The sequence below is a fragment of the Sarcophilus harrisii genome, chromosome 4 (assembly GCF_902635505.1).
Source record: "Sarcophilus harrisii chromosome 4, mSarHar1.11, whole genome shotgun sequence".
Lineage (NCBI taxonomy): Eukaryota > Metazoa > Chordata > Mammalia > Dasyuromorphia > Dasyuridae > Sarcophilus > Sarcophilus harrisii.
Window position 1 is genome coordinate 14,875,360 of NC_045429.1, and position 19,851 is coordinate 14,895,210.

The 19,851-nt window shown below is 39.3% G+C and overlaps 1 protein-coding gene across 4 annotated transcripts in view; it reads right to left on the reverse strand.

Annotated features, from left to right (window-relative positions):
* Nucleotides 1–19,851, reverse strand: part of PATJ (PATJ crumbs cell polarity complex component) — a 329,924-nt gene that overhangs the window by 175,759 nt on the left and 134,314 nt on the right. For all 4 annotated transcript variants that reach the window (XM_031969002.1, XM_031969001.1, XM_031969004.1 and 1 more), the window contains exons 22-26: nt 18,456–18,618; nt 14,108–14,179; nt 7,187–7,364; nt 5,110–5,220; nt 2,266–2,343 (exon numbers count right to left, since the gene is read on the reverse strand). In XM_031969002.1, coding sequence (XP_031824862.1) covers nt 2,266–2,343; nt 5,110–5,220; nt 7,187–7,364; nt 14,108–14,179; nt 18,456–18,618 — 602 coding nt within the window. The remainder of the gene's footprint in view (nt 1–2,265; nt 2,344–5,109; nt 5,221–7,186; nt 7,365–14,107; nt 14,180–18,455; nt 18,619–19,851) is intronic.

Sequence of the window (19,851 nt, forward strand, 5' to 3'; positions counted from 1 at the left end):
TCTCTTTTGTCTGTCTTTCAATCTATCTGCTATCAATCTATCCATTTATCTAACATCTATCTGCTACCTATTCATCTATCATTTATCTCATTATCTACCCATCCATCTGCCAATCTGCTATCTGTCCATCTAATTATCCATCTATCTATTCATCCAGCTATCTATCTGCAATTTATTTAGCAATCTATTCAATCAACCATCTATCTATTGATCTATTTATTTATCTACCCATCCATCCATCCATCTATAATCAAAATTTCTCTCTCTCTCTCTCATTGCCCATTTAAGAAAACTGGAAATTGCAGACATAAACTTAAGCTTGATATAAACAAATATATATAGACATAAACTTAAACTTGATATAAAGAAAAACTTCCCAATAATTAGAGGTAAAGGCAATTATAATGCCCTATTTTGAAAGTATGCAAGTTCCCCATATTTGGAAATCTTCAAATGAGGCTGAATTTCTGGTTACTGGAAAAAAATCACTAGATCTGGATTTAGAGTTGGATTAAAATCCCAGTCCTGCTACTGAGAAAACTGGAGAGGAATTTGGGGAGGAAAAAAAAAAAACAACAACCAACCAACCTGATTTAGTGGAGGACCTTGCAGATCACTTCAGCAAGTTCCAAATGGATGTCAATTTACGGGGGAAAAATCTCTGTGCAAAGGGATGCATAGGGAATCAGCATAGTATGATCATAAACCATCTTGCAATAAATGAGAGGTTAAAAAAATGATATCACTCTCAAAAAAGGGTCAATAAGTTATGCTTTTCCTTTGAATGAGAGATATATTTCAAAACCCAAAATAGATCAAAAAAAGAAGAAAGGGACCAATATTTATAAAAACGTTTATAGTCCTCTTGTTTACAATCAAAGAACAGGAAATGAATGGGGTGTCCACCGATGAATCTCTGAACACATTATAGGGAGTGTGTATGGTGTTTGTGTATGTGTGTGTATGAAATGGAAGCAATGAGATTACGATCATTCTTATACAGTTTTTCAATATTCCTGTCACTCTTCTACTTCTATTAAGCCCCTATCTTTTTTCTTTTACCATGCTCATTTTTGCACAAAACTTTCCCTTGCTATCTCTAATTTTCTTGAATTGTCTTTTCCCATTACAGTGCTTTCTATTTCTTTGCATTGTTCATTTAAGAAAACTTTCTCTCTCTCTACTATTCTTTGAATTCTTTATTCACTTGGGAATATCTTTGTCTTTGTCCTTTCCCTTTCTTTCTTTCCTCAACTATTTGTAAAGCCTAATTAGAGACATTTTGCTTTCTTGCTTCTTTTCTTTTGGAATGATTTTTGTTGCTCTTTCCGTACAATACCGAGAACCTCTGTCCACAGCTCTTCAGGCAATCTCTCTACCAAATCTAATCCTTTAAATCTATCCATCATCTTCATATTCATAAAGAATATTATTTAGATAAAATCTATATGGTCTGATAGTTTTTCCTCTAGTCTTCAAATTAACACTGGAATTCTTGTTTTGCCTGGCTGCATAGAGTTTCTCCACGTACAGCAGCAAAATATGTATTCAATCTGATGCAATAATACAAATGGCCATTGACTGCTTGATGACACTTGAAACTTCTCACAAAGGTAATACATCTATAAGCTTTGATTAAATATTTCTGAGTTCTAGTTTGTATAATTTATAAGTACATAAATCTTTTCTCTCCAAGTAACTGTACAGTACTTGAGGGAATGGACTAAAGCTACAATGAACAAATGCATATATATAGATGGGAGAGAGAGACAGAACAACGGATGATAACAGATTAGGAGCAAGAATATTTTCTTCCTGTAAGCCAATTACTGTGTTTCCTGATGGCGATACAAACACCAGTTAGCAAATTGGTTCATAGACTGTACATTTCAATGGGAAGTTAACCCATAAAAGGGAATTCGAAAGAATAATTAGTCAAAATAAAGCATTACAACATAGCCCACTTCTTCCTCTAAGTGCCTCATATTGGTCACTACCATTAGATGTTTAATGTGTTTTATAAATGGCAGATCAACAACAAAGACCATTCCTTGCCCCACCCCCTCTAAAATGAATGTTATTTATAAAATCAATTTAATCTTGTTTTGTTGGAACACAATAACTATTAATATGATTGTGGCAGGGCTGATGTCTTATTTGTCCTTCCCTGTCTCATGAGACTCTTTGTCTTTTTTAGTAGATCAAGAGTAAAAGGAGGAAAGAAAGAAGAATGACATTTCAATAAGAAAGGAAATGAACAATCACCTTTTCTTTTCTATCTTCTTTTTCTCGATGCTGGGTTTTGGGAGGATGGCTGGTCTTGGAAGTCAAAGGTGGGATTACCTGCTCCCCACACCCCCCAAAAAAGAAAAGAAAAGTCTTAAATTTCATAACAAGTATCCAATATTGCTCTATGAGATTTATGAGTAATTCTTCTATGAAATTTATGGGAAATGATCTCTAATGCATAAGTGAAGTAACGCAATGGATTCATTTAAAAACCTAACATCCAAGAAGGATGATGGCTGAGGATAAATAGAGCTCAGGAAATGCTACAACTTATTATGGACTATAACAATATTGAGATTGCTTAGATCATTCAGAGTGCTATATTTCACAGAAAGGCAAATTAGGGTGCAACTCTAGAGCTAAAGTGTGGTTGGAGAGAGAGAGCAAAGGAAACACAAGAGGTCACGGATGCTATTTAGGATTGGCCCCAAATCTTATTTTGTAATAAATAACTCCCAGGAGTAGTAGCCAGGTCGGAAATCAATTGCTAAGGAGGAAAGATAACGGCATTTAATTTGATAGAACATTGTTAAAACATTTCTAAGAAAGACAGTACTATAAGGACGCGAACCTGAACCACAGAGAGCAGCACTATCTAGGAGTTAAAAGCATGAGATTTAAAGAAAGGAAAGATCCAGAGAGGTCAGCAGGAAGAGATCTCTGAGGAATCATGTATTAGAATTTCTTTGATTGCAACCCTACTCACAGGCATGTTTCCCCCAATATCCAAGATGGACCTTACTTACCCTTTTGAAAGAGTTTTATTTCTGTATAATTTTTTTAAATTTTCTGCATATTAGTTCATTTTCAATACTATAGTCATTAAAAACATTGTTAGGGAGACAGTCTAGAGACTTACTTTTTTCAGACAAGATTAGCTACATTCAAAATTTAATGCATCTTATAAAAGCACAAAAAGAAGTTGATGCAATTTAAACTTCAAATTGATACTTAAAAATACCTGCAGTTCTTAAGATATGATTTTTTTTTTTTTTGGAAAAGCTTTAACTCCTAGAAAATCCCCCACTTTAGACTCATCCTCTATCCATGTTTCTGCTACTTCCAGGCAGTGCTCCTAGTTTAGCCTTGTGGGTCTGAAAAGAACAAGCTAAACTCTTCTCAGGTTAATATTCATAAATGCAACTAGGACAAATCATGGTGATACTTCAACCTTGCCAATTCTTTCTTTCTGTTCCTCACTTTCCATGTTTATAAACAGACCTTAAAGGAATTTATTTTCTTACCTCAAAAGAGATTTAATAAAAAGAAAAAGGTTGAAGGTAGCTCAGAGGACTAATTTCTAGGGGCCTTGACATAAATGAATAGGATCAGCAAAAGAGGCTCAAGGTATTTATTATGGAGAAAAGATGACTTAGGGAGCATGTGACAAGTATGTTGAGTACTTGAAGACGTCATGGGAAAACAGGTTACTTAGCCCTAGGGGAAGAACTAGATACAATGGATGGTAGTTGGAAAAGGGGTAAATCAAGGCTGGATATAAAGAAAGACTTTCTAAAAAGAAGAGATGTCCTAAATTTAAATGGGCTGGATGGGGCAAAAATTGACATCCCTCATGGGCAGAAAGGAAGGAAGGAAATAAGCATTTGTAAGTCTTGTCAAGTGTCAGGAGCTATGCTAAGCCACAGAGTGAGGGATGGTCTTGGATCCATGTGTGTGGAAACACAGATCTTAGGCCCTTCTTAATTCTTAGATTCTGTAATTCTCACCCCAGGGCATCATTCTGATTATGAAGCTACATTATCAAAAGTAGCAGATTGGAGGAGAGGGGCTTCAAAGACCATCTATTATCACTCAATCAGTATTCAGAAGAATAAACTGAGTCCTAGGGAAGGGCCTAAAGGCACAAGGCAAGGAAGGGGCAAAGACTGATTGTCCAATCAAAAATGTAAAAACACAAGGTACCTCAAAGATCATCTAGTTTGACACTCTCCTTTTACAGAGGAGGAAACAGCTCCAGACAGATTTACTGCTTGTCCCTCATGGGAGCACGTAAGAAAGCCTGGAGGGGAGACAAGGTCCTCAGCCCAGTTCTTTTCACTACAATGCATGGGAAAGTTACAGACTTTGAAAATCACCAATCATAACTCCTCAGAAGCTGGCAGGCAAATCAAGCAGTTCCATACCTCAGTTACATAATAAGTGATATTTAAATTCGGGAGACAGCCTTGTTTCAATAAATATTGTTTTGGAACCCCTAAGTGACAAGGATGGCACTGAGCCTCTACATCAAAGATAGAATAGAGCTAATGATCACTTTGCTTATTCTTTTTGGCCCCAGAAGGCAGAATTAAGAGCAATACCTGGAAATAGCAGAGACATAGATATAGCTGAGTCTAAAGTAAGGGACTTTCTAGGAGTTGTGATAACAAGGGAAATTAAGGAGAGAATTGAAATAGAAGAGTTAGCAAGGATAAGAAATAAAAGATATACATAAGGATCAGCAGGGGAATTTATTAGGAAAAAAATATGCCAGTAATCAATGATCGTAGATAAAGTTAAATATAAAAGATTCAATCAAGAAAGAAATCTATGTTATATGTCAGTCATGTTAATGTAGTTTTAGATGCATGTTTATATATGGTTAAATATGTATGTGTGTATATATATATTTATATACATATATATGTGTGTATACACACACATATGTGTAAGTATATTTGGATGTATACATATGGAGGTATATGGATGTATATATCTAGATATATGTATATGTGTGGCTGCATGAAGAGAGAGCTGACTCCCAGAAAGGGGAGGAATTCCCAACATGGTGTAGACGGGTTTCAGGTCCCCAAAGCTCACCCTGGGTGTGGAGGATAAGCTCTGCACAACAAAAACAACGGGGTTTCCCGCACTCTTGATGGCTTCCACAGCTTCCTGGTGGGTTGCATTTTGCAAATCAACACCTGACACCTGAAAAACACAGACAACTGACCACATTTCCATAGACAGTTGGGTGGATTTCATGGATGAACACAAGTTTTTGTGCATGTTCAAGGCAGGAGGGCAGGGGCAAGTACCACCCGCAGCCAATAAAAATACATTTTGCCAAAGGGAACAAGGGCACAAAATCATATAAATATTTTAAAACACTGATAAGCAGATATGACGTATGCAAAGACCATGGCATTCGGTTAATGAGAATTTGAGAATATAGGGGAGTATTCCAGGTGGACAGCCTTTGATTAGGTCGTCATCATAAACACGCTCAGCTGAAACTAGACAACAAAAGTTAGCCCTGGACTTCAAAAATGTCCCATGGGACACATCACAAGAAAACAGGCCTATTGGACGGGACCTGTGGCTTCACTGAGACAAGGAAACCCCTTTGCCAAGACAGGCTGGCACTTTGCCTACCATGGATAGTCTTTCTCTCACTCTGTATCTTGTTACACATTTGTATTTTTAAAAAGATATTCAATATATATTGACTATTGCTTCCACATAGCCATATGATATTGAAAATAAATTGAATATGTTGAAGAGATAGGAAAAAAGATATTTGCTATATAATGAATATAATGAATATATTCAATATATCAGTATATTCTACGTAGAGATATATTGTTTTCAATGTGTCTGACTCTGTGACCCCATTTGGGTTTTCTTGGCAGAGATACTGGAGGGGTTCGCCATTTCCTTCTCTAACTCATTTTACAGATGAGGAAACTGAGGCAAACAAAGTGAAGTGATTTGTCCAGGGTTACATAACTAGTAAGTAGCTGAGGGCAGAATCTAACTCAGGAAGATGAGAATTTCTAACTGTAGGCCCAGCACTCTATTATTCTATAGACGTAACGGTCCGATTGCCCAAGATATATTAAAAATATACTCTTTATATGCATAGTTAATTTTAAAAATTCATTTAAAGACAAGTCCCTGGATCTAGAGGGACCTTAGATATAAAACATAATATTAATTTCAACCAGACTCCAAGTTAGTTGTAGGAATACATGGCTGGATTTGGAGTCAGAAAAGACTATAGCTGCTACAGAATGGGTATGTCAAAAATGACTCTTATTTCATTCATTAAGTAGTCACTAATCTCTTTCTCTATATTCAGCCCTGATCTGGAGATGTAAAGATTACAATAAAAGCACTTCTTCTATTAACAGATGAGGAGACCAAGGCTCAAAGAGACATGGTCATTGTCCCAGAATCATCGAGGGAGTGAATGGAAGAGAAGGGTCCATTGTAACAGAAATGTGTCTGGAAAACAGCTGGGGATAGAGGAGCTCTAGGCTCCTTTCCTAGACCTTGTGAAATTGTCCCATTCTGATCCAGGGAGCCCAAGAGGGATGGAAAGAAGGCAAATCAATGTCAGTCTTGGTGCCTATAGAAAAGACACCACGCCTCTGGGCAAATGAGGAAAAAGGTTCTTTGTGCCCACAGAGGGGCAACATAGGACTTCCAAGAAGGCAGAGGTCTGAGACGGGACCACCTGAGAAAGCCAGCATGAAGGACATCTCTGGTGAGGGGCTGCGGGGCATGATGCGCCCCTGAAATCCACACAGCCCCCCACCCAAGCCCGACATATGTGATGCTCATCAGAAAAGAATGATTCCCAGGGGCCGGTGCCTCAGTCCAGACAGGCACGGGGCTCTCGCTGGCAAGTTGGCTTCCAATTTAGAAATTTGTGAAAGACTGTGGGAGAAGCGTGATTCCCACCATCTGTCTCGTTTTGGAAAAAAGTCCTTTGAAAATCTGTTTCTTTTTTTTCGTTTCTTTTCTTTGTGGTGACACACAGCAGCCTTCTCCAACTGCCAACCTGGTGACCAAAAAGGGTCTTCGGAAGGCAGCCCCCTCCCCCCAAACTGCTCATAACCCCTTGCCCCAATCTTCCAGGGCAGTGGAGTCTGGATATTTCGGCTATTTTTACCTCCAGGATCTTGTCTCCAGTCTTCAGAGCCTTGGTTTTCCCAGCTGGGCTATCCTCGAGGACCTGCTTGATGAAGATGCCTTTCAGCTCTTCTCCGTTCTTCAGACGTTTGATCACCGTCTGCCCACCCACGATACTGATCCCAAGAGACTCGTGGGCTTCTCGCACAATCTCCACGCTGCAAAAGGACAAACGAGCATTATTCTTTTCCTGGGTCCGGGAGAACCTCACAGAACTAGAGGGATGCTGGGCACCTGCTGCGTACTTGGAACAGGGGAGAGCTACCTTTAGATCCTCCGACTCGGAGCTCTTGTGGAACTTACAATCTAGCCATGGCGTAAAGACAAAATGCCAGACAACAAAGAGACGACCACTTATAAAGAGCCTCATGGGAGTTCTATGATTGATTCTTCATGGGATTCCTGCATCATGGGAGCTAGCATTGCACACACCTCAGACTGAGGGGTTAAGTGACATAACCATGGAAAGCAGAACTCAGATCTTTCTGTCTCCCTGCTTCTATCTAATATCCTCATTTCAACAGAGACATACCCCTCAGGATCAAGGAGGTGAAAAGTGCTAGTGAGGAGCCCAGTTAATTTCCAGTGCTGGTCAGACTACAGACAGAGCATTGGGTTCAGTTCACATATGAGAACCAAGTCAGCCATAAGCATGAGCGACCAACACAACTAAATGTTCCCACAACAAATGAAGATATTGAAAGGATCTGGACTGGCTAACTTTGGGCAAGAGAAGACAAGGTTTAAGGAGATAATGAGAGCTATCTTGGGGTAAATTGAAGGCTATTCCATTAGATTACATGCAAGGACAAGAAGGATGAAGATTATTGCATAGAAGATTGACCAATAAATGTTCATTAACTACCTATTATACTCAAGATAGTAGGTTTAGGGACCAAAAAACTGGTCATCAGAGTCTAGAGAACACTGTGAAGCTCGTAATTGGTTAAAGAAAGCTATCCAAGATGGCGACCTGCCCGAGTTTATGTCATGGGATTGGCTGAAGGGACTGGAGAAGTTTAGCCTCAAGAGGAGAAGATATGGAAAGGATAAATATGTAGAAAAGGGAGGGAACTTATCTGTTTGGTCCAAGAAAACAGAACCAAGAGCTCAGGGGGTAAAAATGTGAAGAAGAAAATGAACACTTGTCAGGAAAGCTTTCCCCCAAACCCAGAAATGCAAAGGCTTGCCTCAAGACTTACTATAGCAAATTAGAACTATATAATCTGTATTAGATTTCAAATATTGTATACAGGACAAAGAAAACTTTGTGTATAATCGTTAACGAGTTAAGTATGAGTTCTTAAGTGCAATGCTTTGTAAACCTAAAAGAACGATAACATATAATTCTTATTTGTTTGTTATTCTCAAGGACAGGGATAGGCTAGAAGAAATCAGAACAAGGGCAAACAAGAAGCTGAAAGGCTAGAAGCACTAATTAAAGGGCTTGTGCTAGATTACAATGAACACACAATCTATACACATGGACAACACGTCTGGGTTTATATTTACATGTAAAATAAAAGCTGGGTGGTAGGGGGGTAATTACAAGTATTTTATGTTTATTGCTATAAATATTAATGATTTAATATTAATTACATATAAATATATATGTAGATAATAATTAAATATTAATATTTATTATTTTATGAACACTAAGTGCTAGGCAATGTGCTAAGTACTAGGGATACAAGTACAAATAAAAAGAAACTGCCCTCAAGGAGCTCATAAACTAATGGTGAAAGATCATAAAAAGAAGCTGAGAGCAGGGTAGACATTAAGGAAGAGGAAGATACAGAGGAAGACATTCAGGCCAGGGAGATGACAGAGAAGTAAAAAACTAGTGTAGTTGCTGAGAAATGGGGAAAAAACCAGTACTGACCTCCTTATTAAATGGAGGTTAAAGGCAGAAGGTCTAAATGCAGGGCAAAGGGTCCTGGAGGCAGTGGGAGACAGGGGACAGGAGCAACCTCAGGTTGGAAGAGGCAGAAGTGGGAAAGACTGGCATTCTAGGCATGGCACAGAGCTTGAGCAAAAGCATGGAGGGAAGAAATGGGTGGGAATTTTGTGTGGGAAGGATAGCAGGGGAGCAACTTGGACTAGAATGAAGGAAACCTGAAAGAAGCTTGGATTAGACTGTAGGACTAACAGGGACTCAATGCCCTCAGGTACAACCAAAGGAATCGTTCATGGTTAACAATTATGATTTTACGAGTCCTTCTTGTCCTTGCATGTAGTCTAATGGGATAGTTTTCAATTTACCCCAAGATAGCTCTCGTTATCTCTTTAAACTTTGTCTTCTCTTGCCCAAAGTTAGCCAGTCCAGATCCTTTCACTATCTTCATTCGGGGTCCCTGATGAAGAAGTTCCCTTCGCCAATGCCCACAGACATCTGTTCTGCAAATTATGATTTTAAAGGCTTGACTGGGGGGCACAGAGACAGTAATTCCTTTGCCTGGAGTCACAAAGTCAATTATGTGTGAATATCTTTGGCTTTGAGGCTGACTCCATCTAGCCTGTCCTTCCTTTTGGCTTTATCCATGAAACAATGAGGACTGAAAGCAGATAAGGAATCTACCTAAAGTCACACAGCAATTATGTGTTGAGGAACCCCTCCCTTTCTCTCTCCCCCCTTCCCTATGTCCCTGTCTCTCTCTGTCTCAATCTATCTTTGTCTCTCTCTGTCTCTGTCTGTCTGTCTGTCTGTCTTTGTATATATATTGTATTTAATGCCTTGTATTAAGACTATCTCAGCTCTGGTTACCCAGTTTTATACATCAGGCACTGAGAGGTTGAGTGTCCATCTGTGGGCACCCAAGCAAGAATATGAGCACCTTTCAAAGCTCCTGGAAAAACCACCTTCTCCCTGTATTCCCTGACCCCACCCTGTCCTCTCTGCTCCCTGACTGATTTGAGGGCAGAGCCATGAGCCCCAGGGCCTTTACTTCAGAGGGGGTTTACCATAGTCTTTTTATTTCTCTATAGCTTTTGTCCATCTCTATCACTCCTCAGACCAAGGAACTTGTTTCCCAATGCAGAAGTCATGCCTTTATCTCTTTTAACTCTTCATCCAGTAGTCTTTCCATTGACAATATTTTTCCTCTTAAAAACTACATCTTTTTGCTAAAATTAACCTTTCTAGTATAATCCTGAATGCTAGTGGTGATAATAGGAATCTCTTTTTTTTACCCCTGATCATTCTGGGAATGCTTCTAGCTTATCCCTATTACATATAATGCTTGTGTTAAAAGGTTTATATAAGATGTTGCTTATCATTTTAAGGAAACATCCACTTATACCTATGCTCTCTAGTGTTTTTTATAAGAATGGGTGCTTTATTTTGTCAAAAGTTTTTTCCTGCATCTATGGAGACAATCATAAGGTTCTGTCAGTCTGGTCAATTATGCTGATAGTTTTCCTGTTTTGAACCAGTCCTAGACTCCTCTATAAATTTCACCTGGTCATCTTGGATTATCCTGGTGATAAAGAACTGTATACTCTTTGCTAATATTTGAATTAAAATGTATCAATATTCTTTAGAGAAATTCAACAGTAATTTTCTTTCTCTGTTTTGACTCTTCCTGGTTTAGGTATCAGCACCATATTTGTGTCATAAAAAGGAATTTGGCAGGACTCTGGTTATTTTTTTGTCCTTTAAATGTTCTCTAAGTGTTTGGCAGAATTGACTTGTAAATTCATTGTACATGTATGACTTATATCAGATTGCTAGTTCTTTGGGGAAGGAGAGAAGAAGGGACGAGTGGGGAAAAGAAAAATTTAGAACTCAAAATCTTACAGAAATGAATGTTGAAAATTATCTTTACATGTAGTTGGGGGGAAAATAAAATGCGATTAAGTTGGGGGAGAAAGCCAGATTTCAATGGCAGCCAAAGACTTTGAGTCACATGGAGAAATCTCTTGGGAGCATCGACTGTTCTATAAAGTTTCAGGTGTATACCTTCTGACCACACCTGACCAGCCTTTGTAATCAGAGCCATGACATGCTGACGAGGTCATTTCCCAGTGCTGAAGTCAGCATGCTCAGGGGTCAGACTGGAAGGAGAAGCATTAAGGGTTAAGATTGAGGATTTATACTCAGAAAACCTGGCATCAAATCCAACTTCTGATATTTAATTCCGATATGATCTTGGGAAAGCCGCTTTATATTTTCCTCACCTATGAAAGGAGGAGCTCTGACTTTATGGTCTCTGAGGGTCCATTAAGGTCATAATCCAGAATCTATGATGTTACCTGAGTAATCTTGGGCATATATGATCTCTCTGCCTTGATTACTTCATCTATACGCCAATAACAATTATAAGCATTTATAGAGTGCTTTAAAATTTTCAAAAGACTTTACAGAATTAGATCCATTCAAAATCCCCAAGAGATGGGTACTACTATTATTCTCATTTTATAGATGAGGAAACTGAGGCAAGTAGAGTTAAATGCCTTGGCTCGGGTCATCCGGCAACTAAGTATCTGAGACAAGATTTGAACTCACACCTGGATTGCAACCCATTGAGCCATAAAGGTGCTGAAGTAGCAGGAAGCAGAGGTTCCTTCCCACAGGAATATGGTCTATGGTCTTATCTATGAAACTTACTTAACTTGAGCTTCAGTCTCCTTATGTCTGCAACCTCTCCTGGTTCTTCATATACTCCCTGCCCATATCCTAATAATGTTATTCCCTACAGCAATAATCTGTTACTGTGGGTGTTTCCATGCCTGATGCAGATTGCAGCCTAAATATCCATTGGTAAATGGCCTTGAGGAGTTGCTTGTGCCAAAAATAATAGTTTGTTGACTTGAAATCCAGTACATTTGTGTCCGAGGAGTGAGGAGCTTGCCAGTGTTTGCTACACTGGTCTTCAGCGCTTCAGAGTCCCTCATTAACCCACATTTAAAGCCTTTCTGAGTTGATAGGACCCGGGAGAGCTCCCACGAGAAATGACGAAGAGCCAGACAGGAACTTAGACACCAACTTGTCCAACACATCCATTTTACAGATTAGGGAAAGTGGCATGCAGGGACATAAATCACAGAGATTCACATGATGGAGGTGGAATTTGAAACCAGACTTCCTGACTTCAAAGCCAGTATTGTGGAGCTGGTGGTTGTTTTCCCCACTGGCTCAAGTTCATGCTTCATTGGTAAAGCCCTTAAGAAAACAAGGTCATTTTCTTAAGGAAGCATTGAAAGACCACATTTGGTGGAAGATGGGACCCTAGGCATTGGCTAAAATCATGAGCCAAACACAACCTGGCCATGGCTTCCAGCTTTGGTCTTCCTCCAATAGTCAGTTCAGGAGTCATCACTTCTGGGTGATGGTCTCTGGTCCCTTTCCCACCCCATCATCAGGGGTTTCTTGCACATGCTCAATACATCTGTCTACTTGTCAAGGCCCTTTTCTCACTCACAGAATGGAGGTTCTCCCAAGGTAACCATCATTTCACTGCTTTTTTGGCATTCTTGGGATCTGGCCATACACAATAAGCACTTTATAAATCACTAGGAATTGGAAGACTCTACCAGAAATGGTCAACAGTTTGCATAAATTTTTCTCAATATTTGAAGTGAAAGGTCTACAATAAACTGATTGACACAATTTGGGAAGTAATGTCTCCTTTCCCAAACTCAATTACACTGTAAATGTTTAAAAATGAATAAATAAAACCAACCTGTTAAACTAGCAAAAGCCTTTCAAATGAATAAATCTGTGTACATGTTGCACCCTGGTCCATTGGAATGAAATCATGAGACCAAAAATTCTCTATTATTCCCAGGTTTCCCAGCTCTCAATGCCATAAATATAATTAAATAGACGTCAGAGTTATAAGATGGGATATAAGTTTCTTGAAGAGAAGCCTGTTTTTTACTCTAACCTTCTCAGATGCTAGTGCCTTCTCATTCAGGGTTTTTTTTTTCCCCATCTGCTTTGTTCATGTGTTCTTGATGTATGTACAAGAATGGATGTATATTGTGTACACAATGGTCTTAATACATATGTGTGTATTTATACACATTTAATATGTACATGATATCTAGCACTACAGATGGTGAGCTCCTTGGGAGCATAAATGATTTCATTTTTATTTTTGTATGTCTAGAACTCATCTTCCTGAATTGAAATCTGGCTTCAGACACTTATGAGGCAAACAGACACTTGGACAAGTCACTTAACACTGTTGGTCTCAGTTTCCTCATTTGTAAAAGGAGCCGGAGAAGGAAATGATATACTATTTCAGGTTCTTTGCCAACAAAACCCAACTCGGATCAGGAAAGTCTGAACAACAAAAGTAACTAATGGGCACCAAGCACTAGGTTATGTCAAGAAAACGCAAAATGAGATCTTGGGATCCAATGACTAAAAAGCATCAATAATCGTTAGAATCTGGCATAAAGCCTGAGACAGGAAATGACCAGTGATTTCATTTGATTGAGGTGAGATGATTGCCTTGACCCATATGGGTCAACCCTTTCTCTGTAACTCTCTTTTTTATTAATTTTAATTTTTACTTTCAGTGCCAAATTTTCTCCTATAATCTAATCTCTTCCCTATCTATTGAGGATAACTTAGTCATAGAGAGCACCATGGAACCCTGGGAGAAATGACTTGTCACATCATCTTTTTGTGTCAGAGGTGAGATTCTGTATCTCCTGTCTCTGAGTCGAAATGTATACTCCAAGCAACACTGTCCCTGGCACCGAGAAACTAATTAATAAATCCTTGTTGACGACTGATGCTTGTGAAATGGAATTTTTCATCCCTGCTTACATAAATATTATCATAACTCCTGAGCCATAATAAAAATTAATAAGCTCACTAACATCAAGTAAATGAAAATGAAGTCTGTGGTCACACTTTTAAAAAAAAATGAAATAATATAAATCAACATACATTCGAGGTGGACCCCAGTGACTGAAGTTTGGAGTCTCTTCTCCTTCACCTTCTTCTCTCTCTGGCAAATCACTGGGGGGAAAAAAGTTCCAAAATCTGTAAGTTACACTGCTGAAAGAGAATTACCATCACAATATAAAATTTAACAATAAAATTTGATTACATCCCCACTGAATCCAAACAAAACAAGAAATTACTGGGAGTACAGAAAGTAGGCTACATCGAATGGCCCACATCAAAAAGGGACTTATTTTTTCTTTATCTTCCAGGACCAAACCATGAGGGATGGCACAGCATTGAACTGAATCTAATAAAATGAAAGAGGGACAAATGGAAAACTTTGTGTCTGGATACCAAAAAAATCAATTTCACAAGGTAGAGAGTAAATATTCAGAAAAGGATCTGAGGGTCTTAGTGGGATGCAAGCTTAATGAGTCAACATGATGAGGGAGAAAAAATAAAAGGCTTATTTATAATGAGGAACCATTAACATTATATTTCTTCTGGACACCATGGTTTAAGAAGGATATTGATAAGCTAAAGCATTGAGGGATGCAATGAGTGAGAGGAGGGCATGTATTCTACGACATATGAGGTTGAAGCAGCTAAACATCTTAAGACTGAAAAAAAGAGAAGAAGGAAAACAGACCCAGTTGTTTTCAATTATTTGAAGAACTGATCAAATGAAAGAAAAATTGCACTTGATTATCTGAGCACTAAAAGGATGAGCAAGAGCAACAGGGTAGAAAGTGGCAAGGAGCTCAATTTAAGCTCCCTCAGATTGGGAGCTGTCCAAACCATCTCTGGAAATGGTGGGTTCTATCTCCTTGGAAGTTTTCAAGCAGAGGCTATGTCACCACATCAGAGAAGTTGGGAATGGCTGGGCAGGAAGATCCTTGCCAAGCTTGAGATTCTGGGATGCTCTTTCCAAGACTGAAGATACCCCTGATCAATTTCACCTTCTATGCCCATTGTGTGATGCCATCTGATCCCCCAAATCCAAGAAGATTAAATGACACTGTTTTCCAGATCTTGATTAGGAGCTGAATTTATTAGCGGAGTAAAACAAATAGTGAGTGGATCACAAGTCAGGACACTGGTGATCAGCCTTCCAGAGTGAACGCTGCAGAATGAGGAAGCTCAAGTTTAATAACAAAGAAGAGGCAGGAGAAGGAAGCTCCCACTTTCCTCACAAAGGAGAGGGAGCCTGGAGGTAGAACGCTTGCCCAATACATTGATTTGGCTGAACTGTTTTCCCCCCTTCTAAATTCTTTATTATAAAAGATGGTTCTCAGACAAGAGGCTAAGAAAGAGATGCACCAGGGAATGAAAGGGATAAAAAAACAAAATTTATCCAGGAATTTTTTTTTAAATTACAGATGTTCTCAGCAACATTACCTGATTTTCTTTTGTTTGAGAACATTTTAACAAACTAACCTGACTGAATGTGAGAAAGAAACACCAAACTTTAAAGGCTTAGTGGTAATCACTCTTGCTGGGATAATTTCTCAAACTTCTCTGATCTACGTTAGTCTATTCTCACTGATTTCGGACACTCAGAACTATAAGGCTTAGAATTGGAAGGAACTTTAGAGATGGTCCAGAACATCGAGACCCAAAAAGACTTTGACTTTTTGAAGACCATGCAGATATGTTTACACAATAATGGAATTTCAGAGGTAGAGGTGATCCTTATAAAGGATCTTTATAAACATCACGTTAAGACTTCATTTTTATGTATTTTATGTTACATATCTTGTATATTAATTTCTTTGTAAGTGAACCCTAACAGGAGAAGCAATTTACTCAGGATTCCACAGCCAGTAAGTCACAGGAGGGAAGGCCAACTCCCTCCTCTACCATGTACTTGTCTAAGATTGGTGCCAAAAGACCAATGGGGAAATTCTGTTGTCCTATGGGGAGGGGAGAAGGATGGCGACAAAATCCTTGAAACTCAGTTTGACTTAAATACTTTTATTGTTACAAGGTGTGGGAATGTGAGAGAGAGAGAGTGAGAGAGAAAGTGACAGAGACAAAAGGAAGAGGATGTTGGAATAAGGTATTGTAGGAGGATAAAATATGGTCACACTGTGTCCCCTAAGGACAAGTACTCTGCAGCCCTTTGAAGTCAACAGAAATTATTTTGGTTCAGTTGGGTTTTGAGGATGGGTGTGAGGAAAAGAAGAGAAGAAAGGAGGAAAAAAAGGAGGGAGGGAAGGAGGGAGAAGAAGGAAGGACAAAGGGAAGGAAGGAGGGAGAGAGGGAAGATGAAAGGAGGAACATTTAGGAGTTTTTTTTGCTGGCTTTAGAGCTAATATTTTCATCTATGGACACTGGGTATAAAACTTCAATCAGCATGGATAATGAAAATTATTACCCATCATTATGCTCATCTCACAGATGAATAAAAGATAATGTAAATTGCCATTGGACAATCGGCACATAAATAACGAGGTCAATACTGGAATGCGGTCATCCTACTCTAACACTCGGTACTCATTACGTGACCCCCAAATAATAGTGACAATATCTCCCACCTCTATTTATGCAGTATTTTAATACTCACAAAAGAAAGTTGTTACTATCTTTTTCCAGCCTCGGAACAACCCTGTGAAGTAGATGCTACAGGTATTATTATCCCGCATTTTGTAGATGAGACAATTAAGTCTCCGAAAGGAAAGATGACTTGACTAAGTTCATGGAGCTAATGGTGCCATATCATTTCACTGATTCCAATGCAGAGCTGGTTCCATTAGACCGTCGAGCCTACTTAAGTCCAAGTTCAGCACAAGTGACAGATTTCTAATATGGGTCCCCCTGATTTCAAATCTGGCCCCCTTCCCATGATGCCTTAGTGCCTCCTTTTCACTACATCCCATGCAGGGAATTTAACAAGTTGTATCCAATCACAATATCCAAGTGAAAAAAAAAATTACTACGCTCCATACGGAGCACTACTTAACAGGGTAGGAAGAGAGGAGGAGGAAAGTATTTATTAAACACCTACTATGTCCCAAGCACTGTGCTAATCCCTTTATAAATAGCTTATTCTGATGAACTCTCTCTGTCAAAGGTGGAACATTATAACAAGGATAAAAGTGGCTGTTACTCTTGACCCAGTATTAATGGCTGAGTTTTCCCCCTAAAAATATAAACCTTCCAATAAAAATATTATTGTTTGAATCTGACTAAAAATGATGAATGACTAAAGTAATATTCCATTAGAGTTTCATGTATGATGATGAATCACCCCCTTCCAAAGGGAAGGTGCATTTGGGATTTCAACCATTAAGGACTTGTTCACGATAAACAAATGGCTTGTAGGAAAATCACTCTCCGGTGTCACAGACCTGGGAGGGACCACCCCCACCCCATCAATATTCACTGTTTTCTTCAGTGTCACCAATAATTAAACTTTTGGGGTCAACCCCAGAGCACTCCGGCTGGAGATGACAGGTAGCTGTCTACGTTATTTATTCCTTTAAAAGCTTAGAAACCTGAGACAGACTCTAGGCTCACATAGACTATTGTTCTCATGGGAACCACACTTAACTCTGGCATCTTAGAAGGAAAATATGATCACAAACATTATTCCATTTAACTCAAAGATTCAGCATCTTAAGGATAAACAAACTTCATGGGAAAAGGCGCGCCAGACAGTCTCGTGGGATGAGGACAGCCATGGTCTTTATCTTCCTGGTACAGGAGATATCAAGAGCAGATTTCCCCATCTGGAAAATGAGGGGGGTGGACGTGCACATGTGTGAAACTGCTCTTGACCCTGATCCTGGGGAGACCATCTGGGACAGCACCGCGGCTGCCCAGGGGCTCCGCTCTAAGGGCCAGCCTTTGGAAAAAACAGAAATAAGCTGAATGGAGAGCATTCCCAGGAGGGTTACCTCCATCAGTCAGTCAATCAACAACCACGGGAAAGTTTTAAAACAGTGGAGACTCTGACACCTCGCCAAACACAAAATTCAATCTCCCTTTGATAATGTATTATAATTCAATGAATTGGTCACTAGTCAACATTACAATGGGTCTGGTACTGTCCCAGGCACTGAGAATATAGGGAAAAAGCCAAAAGAGTTCTGTTCTTTAAAGAGCTTACAGTCTAAAGGAGGGAACGTCAAATATCGAAAGAGAGCAGATCTGCTGAACAATGAATCTGCTATTAAGCACCTACTGTATACCGGTTATAGTACTATTCGTGGGAGATTGATGGAAGGTAACCTTAAAAGAGAAGGTGTTTAGGAACAGCTAGATGGAGGTGAATGGAGGGGAGGGGGAAAGCATCGAAGGGAAGGGGAGGAGAGAAGGGTCCAATAATGGGGCAGGGGTAGCATACCATGTCTCTGCGGCATATTTAGATGGTAGCACTCCGGTCTTGAGGAGCCCTCGCTTGTGGGGCAGCCGATAGACTGGCACGTCCTCCCCCTTGCTCCCTTGGACCACTGCAGGGAGATCAACCAGCATTTCGGGGCCTTCTGAAGCACTTGCCATCCTCCGGCCTGGGGGGCAAAAAAAGCAGTACAGTTAGCAACAGAAAAGTCGAGTCATCCAGGTCTGTGTCATTTCCTAAACTTTTCCTACTTCTAGCTAGACTGGGAGACAGAACAAAGAAAATTAGGTGGTTCCGGCCCTCAAGGAGTGGAACACCATGTCGAATAAAAATACTAACTAGATACAAAGTCAATAAATATATACACATTTAGGAAAAAGAGTTTCTTTATTGCACATGTTTAACATGTATTGAATTACTTGCCATCTAGGGGATGGGGTGGGGGAAAGGGAGGGAAAAAATTTGCAACACAAGGTTTTGCAAGGGTGAATGTTGAAAATTATCCATCCAAATTTTGAAAAAGCTTTAATAATATGAAAAAATAAAATAAAAACAGTAAAAAAAAAAGTTTAAAAAAACTTTCCTTTTTTCATCTCTGAAATATAGTAAAATAGAAAGAGGGAAAGATTGAAAGTCAGGAAAATTGAGAACAGTTTCTTCTGCTCCTGCCTTACTGGCTGTGTGATCTTAGGCTTAATGCCTCTGACTCTCTGTTTCTTTGATAAACAGGAAAACTAGACTAGATACAGCCCTGTACAAAATAAACCAACAGCAACACTAATGATGATAATGATAGCAAGCTTTATGTAGTGCTTTGAAATCTGTCCGTTTTTTAATAAGATAATCTGGTGGGAAGACAAGGTAGGAGGAGGTAGAATGGGCAGAATCAGGAAAGGTTTCCTATACAGGACAGGTTTTAATGTGAGCCTTGGAGGAAGACAAAAATAATAAGAAACAGAGGTAAGGAGGAAGGCATTCCAGGCATGAGGGATAGTTAATGCAAAAACACAAGGAGAGGAAATGGAGAGTTGTTTCTGAGGGACAGTAAGAAGCAAAATACCAAGTCTGTCTGGGATGGAAAGAGAAATATCGTACCATAAGGCTGGAAAATGGGGGGTGAATGGCTTTAAAAGATAGAGAAGATTTATATTTATTTACAGCGCCAAAAGGGAAATATTTGTTTAGTTGTTTCTTATTCTTTATGATCCCATTTGGGGTTTTCTTGGCAAAGTTTCTAGAGTGGTTGGCCATTTCCTTCTTAAATGCATTTTACAGATGTGGAAACTGAGGCAAAGAGAGTAAAGTGACTTGCCCAGGATCACATGGCTAGGAAGTGTCTTTAGCCAGATCTACACTTGGAAAGACGAGTCTTCCTGTCTAATGGCTGACCACTCCATTCCTT